This window comes from Scardinius erythrophthalmus (genome assembly GCF_964197995.2).
Source record: "Scardinius erythrophthalmus genome assembly, chromosome: 4".
NCBI classification, from domain to species: Eukaryota; Metazoa; Chordata; class Actinopteri; order Cypriniformes; family Leuciscidae; genus Scardinius; species Scardinius erythrophthalmus.
This window is the reverse complement of record NC_138224.1, coordinates 9,084,994-9,103,872: the sequence shown is the minus strand read 5'-3', so window position 1 is coordinate 9,103,872 and position 18,879 is coordinate 9,084,994. Positions and strand designations below refer to the sequence as shown.

Sequence of the window (18,879 nt, the reverse complement as noted above, 5' to 3'; positions counted from 1 at the left end):
GACTTCCCCTCGGGCGGCCAGGGCGGAGACTTCCCCTCGGGCGGCCAGGGCGGAGACTTCCCCTCGGGCGGCCAGGGCGGAGACTTCCCCTCGGGCGGCCAGGGCGGAGACTTCCCCTCGGGCGGCCAGGGCGGAGACCTCCCCTCGGGCGGCCAGGGCGGAGACCTCCCCTCGGGCGGCCAGGGCGGAGACCTCCCCTCGGGCGGCCAGGGCGGAGACTTCCCCTCGGGCGGCCAGGGCGGAGACCTCCCCTCGGGCGGCCAGGGCGGAGACCTCCCCTCGGGCGGCCAGGGCGGAGACCTCCCCTCGGGCGGCCAGGGCGGAGACCTCCCCTCGGGCGGCCAGGGCGGAGACCTCCCCTCGGGCGGCCAGGGCGGAGACCTCCCCTCGGGCGGCCAGGGCGGAGACGACCCCTCGGGCGGCCAGGGCGGAGACGACCCCTCGGGCGGCCAGGGCGGAGACGACCCCTCGGGCGGCCAGGGCGGAGACGACCCCTCGGGCGGCCAGGGCGGAGACGACCCCTCGGGCGGCCAGGGCGGAGACAACCCTCGGGCGGCCACGGCGGAGACGACACCACCGGCTCAGGAACAGGAACAGACACCACCGGCTCAGGAACTGGAACAGACACCACCGGCTCAGGAACTGGAACCACTGGCTCAGGCACTAGAACAGACACCACCGGCTCAGGCACTGGAACAGACACCGGCTCAGGAACTGGAACCACTGGCTCAGGAACTGGAACAGACACCACCGGCTCAGGAACTGGAACAGACACCACCGGCTCAGGAACTGACACCACCGGCTCAGGAACTGACACCACCGGCTCAGGAACTGACACCACCGGCTCAGGAACTGACACCACCGGCTCAGGAACTGGAACAGACACCGGCGGCTCAGGAACTGGAACAGACACCGGCTCAGGAACTGGAACCACTGGCTCAGGAACTGGAACAGACACCACCGGCTCAGGAACTGGAACAGACACCACCGGCTCAGGAACTGACACCACCGGCTCAGGAACTGACACCACCGGCTCAGGAACTGGAACAGACACCGGCTCAGGAACTGGAACCACTGGCTCAGGAACTGGAACAGACACCACCGGCTCAGGAACTGGAACCACTGGCTCAGGAACTGGAACAGACACCACCGGCTCAGGAACTGGAACAGACACCACCGGCTCAGGAACTGGAACAGACACCACCGGCTCAGGAACTGACACCACCGGCTCAGGAACTGGAACAGACACCGGCTCAGGAACTGGAACCACTGGCTCAGGAACTGGAACAGACACCACCGGCTCAGGAACTGGAACAGACACCACCGGCTCAGGAACTGGAACAGACACCACCGGCTCAGGAACTGACACCACCGGCTCAGGAACTGACACCACCGGCTCAGGAACTGGAACAGACACCGGCTCAGGAACTGGAACCACTGGCTCAGGAACTGGAACAGACACCACCGGCTCAGGAACTGGAACCACTGGCTCAGGAACTGGAACAGACACCACCGGCTCAGGAACTGGAACAGACACCACCGGCTCAGGAACTGGAACAGACACCACCGGCTCAGGAACTGACACCACCGGCTCAGGAACTGGAACAGACACCGGCTCAGGAACTGGAACCACTGGCTCAGGAACTGGAACAGACACCACCGGCTCAGGAACTGGAACAGACACCACCGGCTCAGGAACTGACACCACCGGCTCAGGAACTGACACCACCGGCTCAGGAACTGACACCACCGGCTCAGGAACTGACACCACCGGCTCAGGAACTGACACCACCGGCTCAGGAACTGACACCACCGGCTCAGGAACTGACACCACCGGCTCAGGAACTGACACCACCGGCTCAGGAACTGACACCACCGGCTCAGGAACTGACACCACCGGCTCAGGAACTGACACCACCGGCTCAGGAACTGACACCACCGGCTCAGGAACTGACACCACCGGCTCAGGAACTGACACCACCGGCTCAGGAACTGACACCACCGGCTCAGGAACTGACACCACCGGCTCAGGAACTGACACCACCGGCTCAGGAACTGACACCACCGGCTCAGGAACTGACACCACCGGCTCAGGAACTGACACCACCGGCTCAGGAACTGACACCACCGGCTCAGGAACTGACACCACCGGCTCAGGAACTGACACCACCGGCTCAGGAACTGACACCACCGGCTCAGGAACTGACACCACCGGCTCAGGAACTGACACCACCGGCTCAGGAACTGGAACTGACACCACCGGCTCAGGCACTGGAACTGGCACCACCGGCTCAGGCACTGGAACTGGCACCACCGGCTCAGGCACTGGAACTGGCACCACCGGCTCAGGCACTGGAACTGGCACCACTGGCTCAGGCACTGGAACTGGCACCACTGGCTCAGGCACCACCAGCTCAGGCACTGGAACTGGTACCACCGGAACTGGTACTGGAACTGGCACCACCGGCTCAGGCACTGGAACTAGCACCACTGGAACTGGCACTGGAACTGGCACCACCGGCTCAGGCACTGGAACTGGCACCACCGGCTCAGGTCCTGGAACTGGCACCACCGGCTCAGGCTCAGGAACAGACACCGGCTCGACGGCGGCCATCTTGTCAGGGGACACAGGCTCGGCAGGCGTGATGTGAACAGGCTCGGCGGCGGCCATCTTGTCCAAAGACACAGGCTCGGCAGGCGTGACGTGAACAGGCTCGGCGGCGGCCATCTTGTCCGAAGACACAGGCTCAGCAGGCGTGACGTGAACAGGCTCGGCGGCGGCCATCTTGTCCGAAGACACAGGCTCGGCAGGCGTGACGTGAACAGGCTCGGCGGCGGCCATCTTGTCCGAAGACACAGGCTCGGCAGGCGTGACGTGAAAAGGCTCGGCGGCGGCCATCTTGTCCGAAGACACAGGCTCGGCAGGCGTGACGTGAACCGGACTCGGGATCACCGGAACTGGGACCACCGGAACTGGGACCACCGGACTCGGGACCACCGGAACTGGGACCACCGGACTCGGGACCACCGGGACTGGGACCACCGGGACTGGGACGGAGGGAGTCTTCCTTCTCCTTCGTTTCGGGACCACCGGAACTGGGACCACTGGACTCGGGACCATCGGACTCGGGATCACCAGAACTGGGACCACCTTCCTGGCCATTCTCTCCTGATGGCGAATAAGACCCTCCACCATCGCCTCAAAAGTGACCCCGTCAAACGCCGATCGGATCAGCCAGTCCATCGGTTCGTCGAGCGCATGATTAAATAAGTCTTTACGAGCCTCCACGTCAAGATTCAGCCCCTCAGCTGCGCTACAAAACACGTGACTGAATTCTCTCACCCCCGTCCCCTGCTGACGAAGGGAGATTAGTTTCTGAAATTGGAGAATCCGCTCCCAGTGCGGACAGGAGACTGGTTGCGCCCCCTTTCTCCGCTGAGTCCTCATGGGTCGGTTCATTCTGTCACGATACGGTCAAGAAACATAAACGAGGACTCAAATGCAGCAAAACAAGATAAGACTTTAATTAACAAAACAAGCAAAAAGGTACAAACAAAACTCCCACGTGGGGGAAAACACTAGAACAAAACTTAAACAGATCAAAACACTGGGAACAAAACACAAGAACATTAGACAATGAACCGACACAGACTGCAAACAAGAGGGGACTTATAAAGGGAACTAATCAAGAGGGAACAGGTGGAAAAACTCAAACAATAATCAGATAACAAGTGGGAGGGATCAGACAATGACATGAGCACATGGCCCAAAATAACAAAACACCCATGTGCAGCACAAGACAGGACAGGCATGTGACAACAAGTCAATTCACATTTATTTCAGTAGCGCTTTATATAATACAGATTGTTTCAAAGAAGCTTCACAATTGTAACAATTTTAATTATGATATAAAGCAGCTCTAACAAGCCAATAGTGTCATAATTCAGCTCAAGTCAGTTCCGTTCAATAACTGTAAAATGTATCGATTGAGCATACATGCTGTATGTACAGTATTTGTGCACATACATGTAAGTGTGACAAACTCCTGTACACTACACTGCACTGAACAAGCAAAAGATAAAATCGTTTTTTGTGTTCTACATTTTTCACATTGACTGCTTGCAGTTTTGCAGACTTGGTCTGAAGATTAGGAATATGATTGAATGGTTACGCTAAGTGGGCCTCAAGTACATAGTGTGTAAACAATATAAAATATAAAATAAAAAACCCTGTAATATAGATTTAAATGAAGTGTTTGCTTTTGCAAGAGATGTGTGATGTTTTGCATCTTGTGTTCATGTTTTGTATTAAATTGTTTCCTTTTTAAAAGACAGTGAGAAGACATTAAAGAGTTAATTGTTTTAAATGCATTGATTAACAATCTCATTTTTTTCCATCTAGAGTTTAAAGAGATCAGGTTAACTGAGGGCTGTGAAGGGAATGTGGAGGTTTTCTACAATGGATCCTGGGGAAATGTGTGTTACAACAAGATGGACACAGACACAGCGAGTCTGATCTGTCAAGAGCTGAACTGTGGAAGATCTGGCAGTGAACCCAGTTCTTCAGAGGGACTGAAGTCTCATAATTGGCTTGATAAACTTAAATGTCGACGTCATGATTCCACTCTATGGCAGTGTCCATCTTCACCCTGGGGACAGAATGACTGTGATAATGAAGTGGCCAAGATCACCTGCTCAGGTAAGATCATATTTAACTGATTTAAGATAGTTGGAAAAAGTCATGTTTGTTTCAGTATGATTATTATTAATATTTATAATTTTTATATTCAGTATTGAGTTCAATTTTAACGTTTTAATTTTAGAGGAGCAGACTCGTGAATCTCCTCGGAGTCGTCTGACATGTTCTACCTCAGAATCTCCTCACCAGAGACAGTGTTCAAGTAAGATAATTATAAGGATGTATTTTCTTTCTTTCACAGTATCTTGAATTATTAATATCTGAGCACTTGTACACTGAATCCACATTCCACATTCATAATTTGTCTCAACTTTAAATAGTCATAAAATGCATTGTAAATGTATTTCTGGTCAGTGATGTTTCTGTGTGTGATTTAGATCATGTTCCTCTCAGACTGAGTAGAGGTTTGGGCCGGTGCTCTGGGAGGCTGGAGGTGTATCATAACGCTGTGTGGGGTTCAGTCTGTGCTGATCTGTGGGACATCAGCGATGCTCAGGTGGTCTGCAGGCAGCTGGGTTGTGGAGCAGCACTGAGGGCTGATGGGAATTCAACCTTTGGTGCTGGTGAAGGTGTTGTGTGGCTGAACAGAGTCGAGTGCAGAGGGAATGAGATTCACCTGTGGGACTGTCCTCTCTCCCTGAAGAACCACACTGACTGCTCCCACAAAGAGCACGCTGGACTCACCTGTGCAAGTCAGAGCAACACACTGAGCAATATTAGTCATTTTCACATCATTTGCTACTAACTGTGTATTTGCATGATTTTTAATCTGTCTGTGTCTGTTTTGTTAGATTTGACAGATTTGTCAGTGTCCACTACTCCTGCCACAACAACATCAGCTTCTCCTCCAGTTTCTCAGACAGTGCGCTCAACATCAGTCACTCCTCCACAAACTCCTCCAGTGTCTCTCTCTGTGCTTGTGGTTGTACTGGGAGTTTTGCTCTTACTGCTCTTAGTGCCACTGCTTATACTGATTCAGCAGAACAGAGTGATGAGGAGAGGTAGGAAAGATCCAGAGACTGTCATATTGTGTGTTATTCAGTGTGTGATCAGTCATGTGTTGTGAACTGACAGCAGGTTTGTCTGTCTACACTCACAGCTCTCTCTAAGAGGAGACACAGGACGACGACTGAGGCCGTTTATGAGGAGATTCATCACAGACACAATCACTTCACTCAGAGAGGTGAGACATGAGCTGTAAAACTTATTTAATATGATTAATAAGAGAGTCTGTCAGACACTTAATGTTCATCTATTATTAGTCCTGTTAAACCTCCGGCTTTAAACCAGAGAATTCCTCACAGAAAACCACAGAGCTGCAGGTGCATGTTTATGTGTGTGTGAGTGTGTGTGTGAGTGAGTATGTGTTTCTTCCTATATGTATTTTTAGAGGGTAATAAGGAGAAGTTCATATGTTTGTACGTGTGTGTGTGTGTGTGTGTGTGTGTTTGTTTCTTCCTGTGTGTATTTCTGGAAGGCAGTGAGGATTCATGGGTTCATGTGAGGATACATGTGTGTTTGCTAATAGGCCTAACAAAAAACAAACAGCCTGCCTCTAATGTTTTTTTGATCCAATGGAAATGAGGATTCAGTCTGTTTGTGATGATGAACATGTTCCTGACTGTTTTCCTCTCCTTTAACAGGAAGTCTCATCTCTGAAGAACTGCATTCTGGGTATGAAGATGCTGATGAGCTTCTCTCAGGTTAGACAGCAGAAGCGCATATTCATTCCACTCAAAATAATTTTTCATTGAAATCAACCTAAATAAATAAACGTAATTAACAAATTCTAATAAATATTTGACTAATGACTCAATACCCTTTAAATACTGCTGTTTATTAATATGTTAAAATTCTGTTCTCCATTTTAGCAAAAGAGTTCAAGACTGTATATTATGATGATGTCACCAACAACAGTGTCCTGAAAGGTCAGTGACCTTTTAAATTGATCACATGATTCATTACCAAATTATTAATAACTTAATGGTCTCATGACCTGCAAAAAGGACATATTTTGGCTTTTGTATCCAAACATATTCTGTGTTGATGCAGAAGAGATGAAGGAAATCACACCGGGATACTATGATGATGTCATCACTGATGGACTGAAACCAGATCGTGAGACAGGTGTCGTTCTGTTATTCTTTAACAGCATATTGAAATACTTCAGTATATTAAAGTTATTTCAGTATATTAACGGATAAAAAAAAAAAAAGTTTTGAATGTCATTAATGTTTGTGATGAATGTGTGATTTTGTAGAAGACACTCCTGAGAGCTATGATGACGTCATCACCAGTGGACAGAACTCTTATATCAAAAAATGTTTTTTTATTGATTTTTTTAAAAAAATATATTCCTTTAAAATAAACCTCATAACTGATAATATTTTAAAATTACTGTCTTAATGTTTTTTGGCTTATATTTAACTTTTTGGGCTTATATTTGCACATGTAGTTAACACGCTAGAGAATTATGATGATGTCATCATTAATGGACAGAGCTCGCAAATAGGTGGGTTGAACAGAACTACATTTTATTATCACCCTTACATGTTTACATGAGTATTAGACATGAGCTTTGTGTAATCAATACACTTAAAGGGAAAAGGGATTCAGGGATTCAAATAAGATAAAGATGTGTCCCAATTCATAGGCTGCATCCTTTGAAGGCCCGAAGGTCAAAACGAGTGTTGTTAAATGGGACGGTCTACAGGGGATTGTTCTTGTCGCCTAGCAACTGTGACAGCGATGATGAGCGGCAGTAACGTTTTTACTGGACTTTTCACAGGGTTCACAAACTGGTTCACCATGGTCCATTTCTATATAAATATAATAAAGAGTATAAACTATATATAATCACATCTTAGTAATATATGTCAACATTTGAACAGCTTTAAAGTTTTTTATTTTTACATTTGTATCGTTAGATATTTGAGTAAGCTGAAACCCAATACTTGCATTTTTAAAGTGTAATTCGGCAATTTTCTAAAAAATAATCCTGTCGTCACCGGAGCGCAATGAATTCTGGGGTAGGCAAGGCCACAGTGGATCCGTCTGTTGTATTCTTCATTTCAGGGGAAACAAAGGCACATTTGGAGGCCGCATTTGAAGGAGGCTTTGAATTGGGACAGTCTTCGCCACGCTACGCAATCAGCCTTCGAATGATGCGGCCTCTGAATTGGGACGCAGTTTAAGTGTTTTATATTCTGATGTTTTTTATGTCATTCTTGATCAGAGGGAGTTCAGGAGGACTATGATGATGTGATGAGTGTGAGTGAAGATGTGAGAAACCTGTTAGGTAAGTTATTAAGTTATTGTTAGTATGTTTTCCAGATTCATTGACTCAATTTATCTGATTACAACATAAATTAAGATTTTGTTTTTAATAACAGATTATGATGATGTGGAGGAGGAGTCAAAAAAAGGAGGAGGGCCATTCGGCTCAATGACCGCGCCGGTTCAAGAAATTTGAAAACTTAAAAGTTTGAGTGAAATTGCTATTGATATATCAAATCTCAGGTTTTTATGTATTTTTGTTTGTTTTTTGCATTTAAATGTATATGCCTCTGTGAGATTTTGTATTGTTTATTATGGCCTTGTTAATAGCAGTAAAACAAACATCAGTGCCTTTTCTGCAAAATTACCAAATAAACAAAAATGTGATGTAACAGCCTCACCATGGTGGCTGTACTTTTTATGTACTGTACTTTTTATGAGTGGATAATGCTGACATTTTTACATATATTTTGGATTAAGTAACTTTTACAATAACCCTGTTAATTAATCGATCTGTATCAAATATTATTATTTTATGTGGTCAGGTGTGTTTAACCAAAAAATAAATATGCATATCGCTTTTCATTTTACTTTTAAATCCATTCTCAGGCTGTAGATGAATGTGAAATGTGAAGGCCAAGTATGGTAACCCAAACTCAGAATTTTTCCTCTCCAATTTAGTCCACACACATTAGCAGTAATGAACACACACACTGCAAACTGTGGACACACACACTCGGAGCAGTGGGCAGCCATTTTTCTGTGGCTCCTGGGGAGTGATTGGTGTTTAGGTGTTTTGCTCAAGGGCACATCACTCGTTTCCTGCCGGTATTGAGAATGAAACCCTGCAACCTTTGGGTTACCAGTCTGCCTCTCTTACCATTAGGCAACGACTGCCAAAGAAAGTGAAAGTGACATGTGAAGGCAAAGTATGGTAACCCATATTTGGAGTCGGAATTTGTCAATCTGCATTTAATCCATCCAAGTTAGTGCACACAGACACACACACACATTTGTTTGTTTTGTTATATTGGGCTATGTGTAAGTCAACAATCTGTAACACGTGAATAAACCATATGAATCACTTTGTAATAACTTTAACACTATATTAGGCTATGAGTAAATAATGCTCAGCAACAGAACAGAACCCCATCAGCTCATATCCATCGTTAAAAACTACAGACCGGAAAAAGCCCAGTAACTTTTTCCAATTTCATTACAGTATACACAAGTGTTGCAGCCATAAATGAAACCATATGGTAATGTCATTCTACCTTTTGGTACTTTTAGTATTTTTTTGGTTGCTGCTTACTAAATGTTTATAATGTGTTAATCAAAACATAACGTATTAAAATACTGGAGACATGCATCGACTCTTTAGTTTTGTCGACTGTATAGCAAGGTTTCAGCAGTTCTAAGCTCAGCACATACAGGCCTACTGCAACAGAGTTTCTGGATTCAAGACGAGATTGACAGATGTCTCTTCCTATCAGCGGTCAGTTTTCCATTCGCCACATATACCCACCTTTTCCGTTTTGTCTGAATTGTCGTTGTGTTTTCTAATTTGTTATTTTGTTTTTGGAATTGTTATTGTGTTTTCTAACTTGTTAATTTGTTTTAGTCTTTCCATTGCATTTATAATTTTGTTGTTTTGTTTTCAGAATTGTGGTTTATTTTGCACTTCTTGGCCACCGTTCTAATGCATTTGCTATTTAAACAATGTGGCGCAGGACGTGAAAATGATAACTGCATTGGGCTGAAACTAGCAAAAACATTTGCGTTGCGCTTGGCGCTGCATTGCGTCAGGTGTATGATAGGGCCCGAGGCCTTTTAAATCAAATTTTGAAGGTGGATTAATTGAGAGAAAAATAAAATAAAACATGTAATTTAATGGTGTTACCACTAGATGCCTGTATAGCTCTCTAAGGAGAGGCTTGTGAATTCTCTACTTACTTACTTTTAAGATGTGGATTTGAATGGATTTTTTAGAATTTCTCAAATACTACTTTTGTCAAGGTTTTATAAAAACCTTATGAAGTGTACACATTTTTGCATTATTATTACAGTCAAACCTGAATACAGAGAAAGCATTTTGTTACAAGTAACATTAAAATTCAATAAAAATGTAACAAAAATGAACAGGAATGCTTCATCACAGCTAATCCACCTGGATCTGATCTCATTTCAACCTCTTATTTCAGTCTTCTGACTCATTTTTGCTGTATGGTAATAGCCCTATGAGTTCATTTGTGTGCATAACTGTGTGTGTGTGTGTGTGTGGGGGGGGGCTGTTTTGCACTATTGATGTTTTAGAGAGTAACCCCTTCCTTGCTGTTCCCTTTTGGACTGCATTGTGGTTGAATTATTTATTTTATTGTACAGCTATTACAGTCGTGTGTGTATATAAGTGTGTCTCTGTGTGTGTGTGTGTGTGTGTGTGTGTGTGTGTGTGTGTGTGTGTGTGTGTGTGTGTGTGTGTGTGTGTGTGTGTGTGTGTGTGTGTGTGTGTGTGTGTGAGTGGGTGTGTCTGTTTTGCACTCTTGATGTTTTAGAGTTTCACACCTTCATTGCTGTGCACTTTTTTCAGCATTGTGGCTGATTTGTAGATTTTCGATTTCCCATTAATTTCCTATGGTCGGTCATTTTTGACCGAAGACACAAATTTTTGACCGAAGACACAAATTTTGTTTTGTTTTTTTTACGACCCCTTAGCCAGCCCGAATCATGCCCTCAATTTTTTTTGTGTGTTCACATTCCAACTGCCATAAAAGTTACAAAGTTTCGTACCATTCAGATGAAGCTGTGATTTTTAAACATTTAAAACAAAAGTGACCAAAGATCACCAGAGGGTTAAATGCTCGGATCAGAGCGTGCGAGAAGAGCTCACATCGGGGGAAAAAATGTTCAGTTTTGAAACAGTTGTATGTTCACCGGTGAAACCTTTTTATGTGGAACATAGCCTACATGTTACTATTACGTGGAACAACATTATTGTTACAAGGAACAGCTGGTAGTGTTGGTCATAAATCAATGGCACCAGAATGTGTTGTTTATCCCACATCTTGATCCACACAAAACATTCTCTGCCCTGCTTTCTTTATTGTTGCATGCTAGGCGATTACTACAGCAGATAAAGTGTACAATAAATGTGTGAAACTTGGCTTGCTGTCCTTGGAAGAGGCTTGAACGCGAGGCTCAGCTTGAGCTCTCTCGAATGAACAATGTTGAAAGATACGGTACAACTTACCGAAATGTATATTCCTCATACATAATATCGATCAATCAGTGTTTTTCAACCACGGAAAGGGGTCAATAAAACAGCTGGAGAACAATTATGTCACAAAACATTTATCAGGAAAGCCATAATGACCATAATATAGGCTATATATAGCACGTTAATTGGCTAGAAAAAAGAGCTGTATAGAGTATTTTGCTAAATATGTGTACTATATTACATATTTATTATATTTTTACTTATATCATTAAATAATCATTTTATAATAAAAAACGCATTGTATTTAATTTGAGTTGTTTTTAACCTTTAACCTTAAATAAAACTACCAGCTGATAGGGCTCTCTGTATGTTTACAGCATTAGAGCATTATTAGCATGAGATTTTTTTTTTCTTGAGAAAAATTAACGCATATCTTGTGTACCTAATATTTATCCAAATGAGTCAATATTAAATCAAATCACAAGAATTGAATTGAATTGAAATCGTGAAATTTGTGTCAAGCAATAATAAAAAAAATTTTTTTTTTATTTTTTTATTTTTTTATTTATCCTTTATTTAACCAGGTAAAACTCATTGAGATTAAAATCTCTTTTACAAGAGAGACCTGGCCAAGATGCAGCATAAAAAACATAGAACAATTTCCAACATAAAAGAACACATCAAATACACATACATATATATCACAAGACCCTGTGCTGAAAAATGCTTAATACTTTATGAACAGTTACACTGACCAATGTTCACCTGCTCCACATTTTTCAGAGTTGAAACAAACTGTCTATAAGAAATAAAGGTAGTCATTTTCAACGATTTCTGAAGAATGTTCCAGGCAGAAGGTGCTGCAAACATAAAGGCTTTTTTGCCTAATTCTGTTTTGACACGGGGGACCAACAAGTGTAGTACATCATTTGAACGTAATCCATAATGGCCGTGATTTCTTGTTAAAAGGACACTCAAATAAGTAGGAGCTAGTCCAAGAAGTACCTTGTAAATGAAACATAAAGTGTACCTTCTTGCATAAAGAGAGGGCCATTTAGCTGTATAATAAAGGATACAATGATGTGTCCTATAACCACAACCAGTGAAAAACGTAATGCACAATGATACACAACATCCAGTTTCTTCAAACATTGGGCAGAAGCATTCATATATATCAGATCACCATAATCTAATATGGGAAGAAAAGTGGCCATCACCAGGTTTTTCCTAGCGCGAATGGATAAGCATGATTTTGATCTATAAAGATAGCCAAGCTTTATCTTAAGCTTAGGAACCAGATTACTAACACGAGTTCTAGTTTAGAATCAATGATTATGTAAAAGCAATTTTTATCTCACTTGGAAAAACAGCATCACAGGTGTAAGACAACACTCAAAAAGGCAAAATTGTAATAAAGAAGAAAAAGGCTTTATTCTTTGAGGAATCTTTTCGCAACCGCAGCCACCCAGATGTGAAACAGAAAGCCTACTGACATAATAAAACTGAGACATTTTATACAGGTTTCTGACATTCTTGACTCCTCCTTTCCCAGTCTCTGTAAATTTCCTTAAAGACATCTAGTATGGACTGGTTCTACCCCCCCCCCCTGGGCAGGTCATGCTGTTCTTTGTCCCTGAGAAGCCAAAAGGCCTTCATTTACAATCTAAATGACCTCCTGCTTTCCTCAGGAGGGGGCCTGGGACCCTACTATATGACATCCTGTATTCTTCGACTAAGATTCTTTCTCGTGCCTAGGTGTTTGTTATCTCCCCGGGCTATCTGGTTTATTACATCTGCTCTTTCCTACCCCCAATTCAGCTGTTAGAAATGCTTTTACACACACTCAAATGAAATCAACAAGTTTTAAATGAATGGACACAAGAACAATGAATTTTTCATTAACATCTCCCCCCTGTTTATCATTCTCTGATAACCAATAAAATAATAAAAATTCATTTCTGTTTTCTAATCAAACCCATTATACTATTAAATCTTTAAGAATAGAATTAATTCAAGTCTTAATTCAAGAACAGTTATACCCTTCATGTATATCAATACTAAGCCCTAATTTGATTCAATCAAATAAAATCGCAAAACTTTTCTTCAACCATTAATTGGTCAACATTTTCTCCAGATATGTTGATCATCTCGTTGCCTCATGGACGTTCCATCTTCACCAATATGACACTTTGCATGCCGTAGAGAGGATTTTTTCCAACGTTGGCAGGGGAGATTTGTTTCTAGCACATATCATTGATCCCCTACTTTATTCTTTGCGCTGGCGTGTGAGGTTGTTGATGTTGGTTGGTATAGTTTAGGTCAGATGCTTGGACCCAGGTCTAACATCCTTCAGTCATTTTCAAATCCTTACAAGATTTTCCCTTAGATCACGATCGCACCCCTACTGGAATGAGTCATTTACTGTCTACTGTCACCTGCGAATGGAGGCCTTAAGTGATTTTGTTAGTGAGCGCGTGTCGTGTCGTCCCTTTGGTGTGACCTGTGAAATTTTCAACCTGAAACATATCACCGGATAATTTCTTGCTCATTGAATAGCACTCAGGGTCCTTGTTCCCCTGAAAAAAACATTCAACCCATGTTGTTCATGTTAACAAAACAATACAGAATCAGTTCTGTTTGGTTCAATCCATCCTGACATCCTGCAAAATGAAAATTTTAAGTTAGGCATTACACAGGGTTTGGCACTGTTTCTTCACTTTGCTCATGCCATGCGCAAAAGTCTGCATCTTCTGTAAAGAAAAACAAATGTTGAGGTTATTGTCACATAGTTTTCTTTTGTCTGCTGTGCTGCCACATCTGCTCCGGCGTTTCCTGTCAAAACAATTCTTGTTATTAGCACACTTAAAATACAAACAATGCACACAATTAAACCCAATGTCCTCCCAACATTTATCTTCCCACCTGTGCGATGGCTTTCAGCAAATGTGAACCCCTTAGTAAACCAGATCTAGCTGGTTAATACAAATAAAGTTCTTCAAATAAACCCCTCCTGGACTTTTACTGTCCTCATATACCGATGAGGTCAAAGCTAGATAACCTCTCAGCCTGCTGTGAAGACAATGGGTTTAGCCCTTCCCCCCTGGATTTACTGTTTTTCCCACCTGTGAGGCCGAAATGTCTTTGTTTGTGGCCTGAATACAAATTATCCATACTAAAAAGTTCAAAGACTCATCTGACCACTTGTTTTACTGTGCGTTCTCTTGTTCCCGCCATGAGCATATTCATCCTCCTCTTGATGCACAACACCCATCTCGTGCATAAATTTAACATAATAAAATTCTCTTACTTTTATCAGACGCTTTTATCCATAGTGACTTCCATTTCAAAGTACACATTTACATTCTTATCAGTTCTTGCTTTCCCTCGGAAATTGAACCCATGACTTTGGCGTTACAAGCGCTAACGCTCTACTGTTTGAGCTATAGAAAACTGCAATATTTGTTCATATTTATTTGGTAACATTTGTTTGGATAAAGTTTGCTAACCCAAACGTTGTCCTTCAGCCAAGTTTCCCATCTTTCTCTGCCTCTGAAATAAAAATATTACTTAAGGCCACAATTTCATCTTCTTATCAAATTGTTTTTTAAGGCAACGGCCCCTAGTCTCACAGCGTTTCTTGCTTTTCAGGCCTATTGTTTGGTCTCTTAATCAACTGTCATCTACGAACATTCTCCCGGTCATCAATTGGTCAGGTCAGGTCGTGTACACTTTGTCAGCGTCAGTACACTTCGTCAACGTCAGTCGAATAACAATCTTCCCCTTTTTACAATACATAACTGTTAAGGGCTCTCTGGATAATCTGATATTTACTTAGCCTACTGTACGTGTTTGTTGCTGTCAAATTTATAACTTTTTCTCAACACATGACTGACGGCTATCTACGACTTCACAATTCTAATTTATCAATACTTAAACCTGTCCAGAAAGTAATTCAAATCTACTGCACATCATGAATGACCAAAATAATAATTAACAGACAGAGCTCGATGATCAATCAACTTAAAGCTCATCCTGTTCTGTGTTGCCTTCTCATCAGATTGACTCACAATCCTCAGCTTACTTTGTCATTTGCCTTAACCCATCTATAATGCTAAAACACTCTTTCCAGAGGTTAATGACACATGTATACACACTATTCAGACAGAATAGTTGTCCTAAACTAACACATACTGTACAAACATGAATTAACACTCACACTCATCCCTGACTATGAACTGCTCATATTTCTTATTCATATCTTTTCTCTAAAAAGATTTAAATTTTAAATGACATTTTAACCTTACATTTTCCTGTATCTTTTATCTAATGTTTTTATGGCCTCTTAACCAGTTTCAAAGCATGTCTGTTCATTATTCATCTGATTTTAGAAAAGTCAGCTGGATTGTTTTGGTGCATAATTATTACTTTGCTTCAGCTTTCTTTGGCTGACTGATAACAGAAGAACAGACAGAGTACCATCCTCTTCCTCCACTCAAGCAGTCTCTTTCTCTCTCATTATAAGCAAATAATCTTTTCAACAGCCTCCTAGGACTGTAACTAAAATAATCATAGTCATATTCAATCGTTCTATGATCTTTTCTAAGGTTATCTTTAGTTTAAATACTCAATTTACCTAACCTTTGTTTTCCAGAAAATTCTCTTGAGTCATCTTTAGCCACCACCATGTCTTATAGTGGTCCTTTGTCATGTCTAAATGATCTACAGGAGTCAGAACTGACACATTAGTTCAGCATCGACACAAATCTCTGTGTTTTCCTTGCTCATCAGGCAACTAACATTACAATTTTTTTTTTTTTTTTAAGCTGTCTCCACAACAGATAACCACTAGTTCAATGGTCTCTGCTGGCTCCTGAATGCCCATTCAGATCAGCTCTTAACCTATAATTGTCTTTTCTTCAGGGTGTTGTCCCCTGGCATAGTTGCAGACACTTGTCAGAAAAACAAGCCATTCAATCAACGCGGTTTCTGGTGAGTGGTATATAGAGGAACTCACATTTTCTGGGTCAGACGGCCGTAACTTCTCACAGCTCATCTCGCCTCTCAATGATCTGCTGATGCTGGTCGCCACTCAGTCAATCAGCGCCACTCTCATATCCATCTCACATAAAAAACACCTCCATCAGGAAATGCCCAGTGTTTTGCGTGAATTCCCCTGTCTTAGGTTGCCCTTTTGGCCAGAGGGTCTTACCCGTCTCTGGGGTAAACACTTCGTACACACGTGGTTACCGCTCTTTACCATCACAGAATCTGTGACCGTTTTCTTCAACATAATCTGTTGTTTTCTGGAGCTTAGGAAAAGGCGCATTCAAGAGTCATCAGAGCCATTCTGACCTAATAGTGTTCACAGGGAGACAGGTTAATAACAACAGTATTTAATCACTTAAATTCATTAATCATCTTAAAGGTAGCAACCTGCTTAGATTATAGTCAGTGAATTTAGATCACAATCGTACATTCAGTGTACTGTTACTTCTGTAGCCGGAGCCATCAGCCCTGTTTTATGGTGGAGGCTAAAATCAGACAAAGAAGCGGTCCTAAAATAAACTAGTCAAAAATGTCACTTCTATCATTTAAGGTCTGCATTATTATTTTAAAGACTTCTTTCCACATCTATGAATCTTTTCAACTGAAACACTGTGCTTTACACAGCCTCAGACAACAGCTTTCAGCTGATATTGAATGAGAGAGAGACTCTTGAGGCATTCAGGACTGGTACACTGCATTCTCATAAACTTTTAACTTCAGACTTTATCTACCATCTTTTTCAACTGTAGCCCATCTTAAGGCATCTTTTCCATGAATTACATGTATTGTAATTTAGACATAATATCCACTCAGAATGAGTCTCTGTTGCACTGAAACTGTGGCAGTTTCAGTCACAGCACATGCCAGATTCAGATAAGCAAACCTGTTTTGGCCAAATCACAATCTTATCTTTTAAAATCAACATTAACAAGCCTTTGTTTAATCAAATGCCTTTTACACATTTTACATTTAGCAACTGTTAATCCTGTAACACTGCTTCTGTTTATTTTATCTTAAAGAAATAATACGAATTATTCTAGTTCTTAATAACAATTTCATTTCAATTTTACTTCAATGTTTTCTCTAGGAGTTTATCAATCTGCTTCTATGATTCACTTTTGAGGCTGCTCCCTGCTTGTGATACATTTTTTTGATTATCATTATAAATCATTCATTAGATTTGTCTCTCCATATCATCTAAAACCTTATCAAAGCATTTCATTCAAAAACACAATCATCCTTTTAGTGACCGGTACTTTTAAAATATTTTGCAACTCATTTAGTCTTATCCGTAATTTTATGTCAACCGGTACTTTTTATAGTTCTTTCCTTTCAAAAGGAATTCCTTACACTTAAATCTTTCAATCTTCTTACAACTTTCAAAAGTTCCAACTATCAACTTTATTTCTCCCTCATTTACTTTTACAGTCATACAGTGCGCATACAGTCACTGAATGACCCAGCTGACTGCAATAAAACACTCTCTGTTATTCTGCCTTTTATCTTTCTAACAGCTTCACCCTATTTTGCACTTCTGAAACATTGTGTTGTATTCAGGAAATGCAAACAGAGCCACTGATAAGTTCTCTGCATTCTCCCCCACTGTCCCAGCTGCAAATTCAATTACAATAGCCGAATTATAATCTTCATCATATTAACACTGATCTACTTTCTAACCCATATTAACACAGACTTTTCTTTAAATTTGTGTCATTTTGGCACTTTCTTTCTTTGGAGCCAGTTAAGTTATTGTTTATCTTTCTAATTACAATCAAACCTTTACTAAACATCATTTGCAAATCTCTTCAGAGCGTGAGCAGAACTGCTTACAGCATTTGCTCTTTTTTATCTCACTATTTATCAGGACTGTTCAGTTACTCTTCATACAGTATTAAAACTTTAACGTGTCATTAATTTCATCAACACTGGTTTTTAAAAGCTTATTCTTCTATCAAATGGTTAGTTTGCAGATTCAACTTAAATCACAAAATTGTATTATAATTATTCAGTCCTACTTATCTCTACTGTTTCACAGAAAACACAAGATTCTCTAAATCTTCTCAGTCTCTAAATTACACAGACAGCTATCTTAGCCGCTTGCACCTTCAACTCTTGTTACAAAAATATGGCAATCTATTCTTCAATACTCTGTTCTCTTTTCATAACATTAATACAATAAAGCACATTCACATCACTATTATTGGCAGAACATTAATTTTCATAAGCGACACGGAAAATCTAAATATTCTAAATGGGTTTCACAAAGTTTCTGATTAACTTTAGTCACACATGTCTGGGGAAATTATCTCCAACCCATAATTTCCTTTATAAAACAATATATTTCCTTAAATGGCTTAATATCAACAAAATATCCAATCTCTGGACATTTTCTAATTTGATATTATCATCAACAACACTGATTACAAAACAAGTATACATTTAACATCCAGAAGCTGGTTTGAACAAGCAAGCGCTGTTGCTGTACTCCCAGCATAGCTGGACCCTTTAGGTTCAAAAGACAATCGTTTTACTTAATGAAACATTCCTTATCCTTATATCATGCCAATCCCTGTTAATCATACTCAACGCCCCATTTCCATCTAAAACTCACTTTTCGTACCATTTCAACTTAATTTGACTTAAT

General features: G+C 41.7%; 1 protein-coding gene across 1 annotated transcript in view; it reads left to right on the top strand.

Moving 5' to 3' along the window:
* The window catches only part of LOC308689067 (uncharacterized protein), a gene marked incomplete at both ends in the record, with an annotated part of 105,259 nt that extends 97,088 nt beyond the window's left edge, over positions 1-8,171 (top strand). The window contains 10 exon segments of the mRNA XM_081362619.1: positions 4,403-4,699; positions 4,824-4,901; positions 5,077-5,391; positions 5,491-5,700; positions 5,799-5,882; positions 6,343-6,402; positions 6,571-6,627; positions 6,752-6,817; positions 7,935-7,997; positions 8,092-8,171. Of these exon segments, the coding sequence (XP_081218745.1) occupies positions 4,403-4,699; positions 4,824-4,901; positions 5,077-5,391; positions 5,491-5,700; positions 5,799-5,882; positions 6,343-6,402; positions 6,571-6,627; positions 6,752-6,817; positions 7,935-7,997; positions 8,092-8,171 (1,310 nt within the window).
* Positions 8,172-18,879: the final 10,708 nt, after the last annotated feature.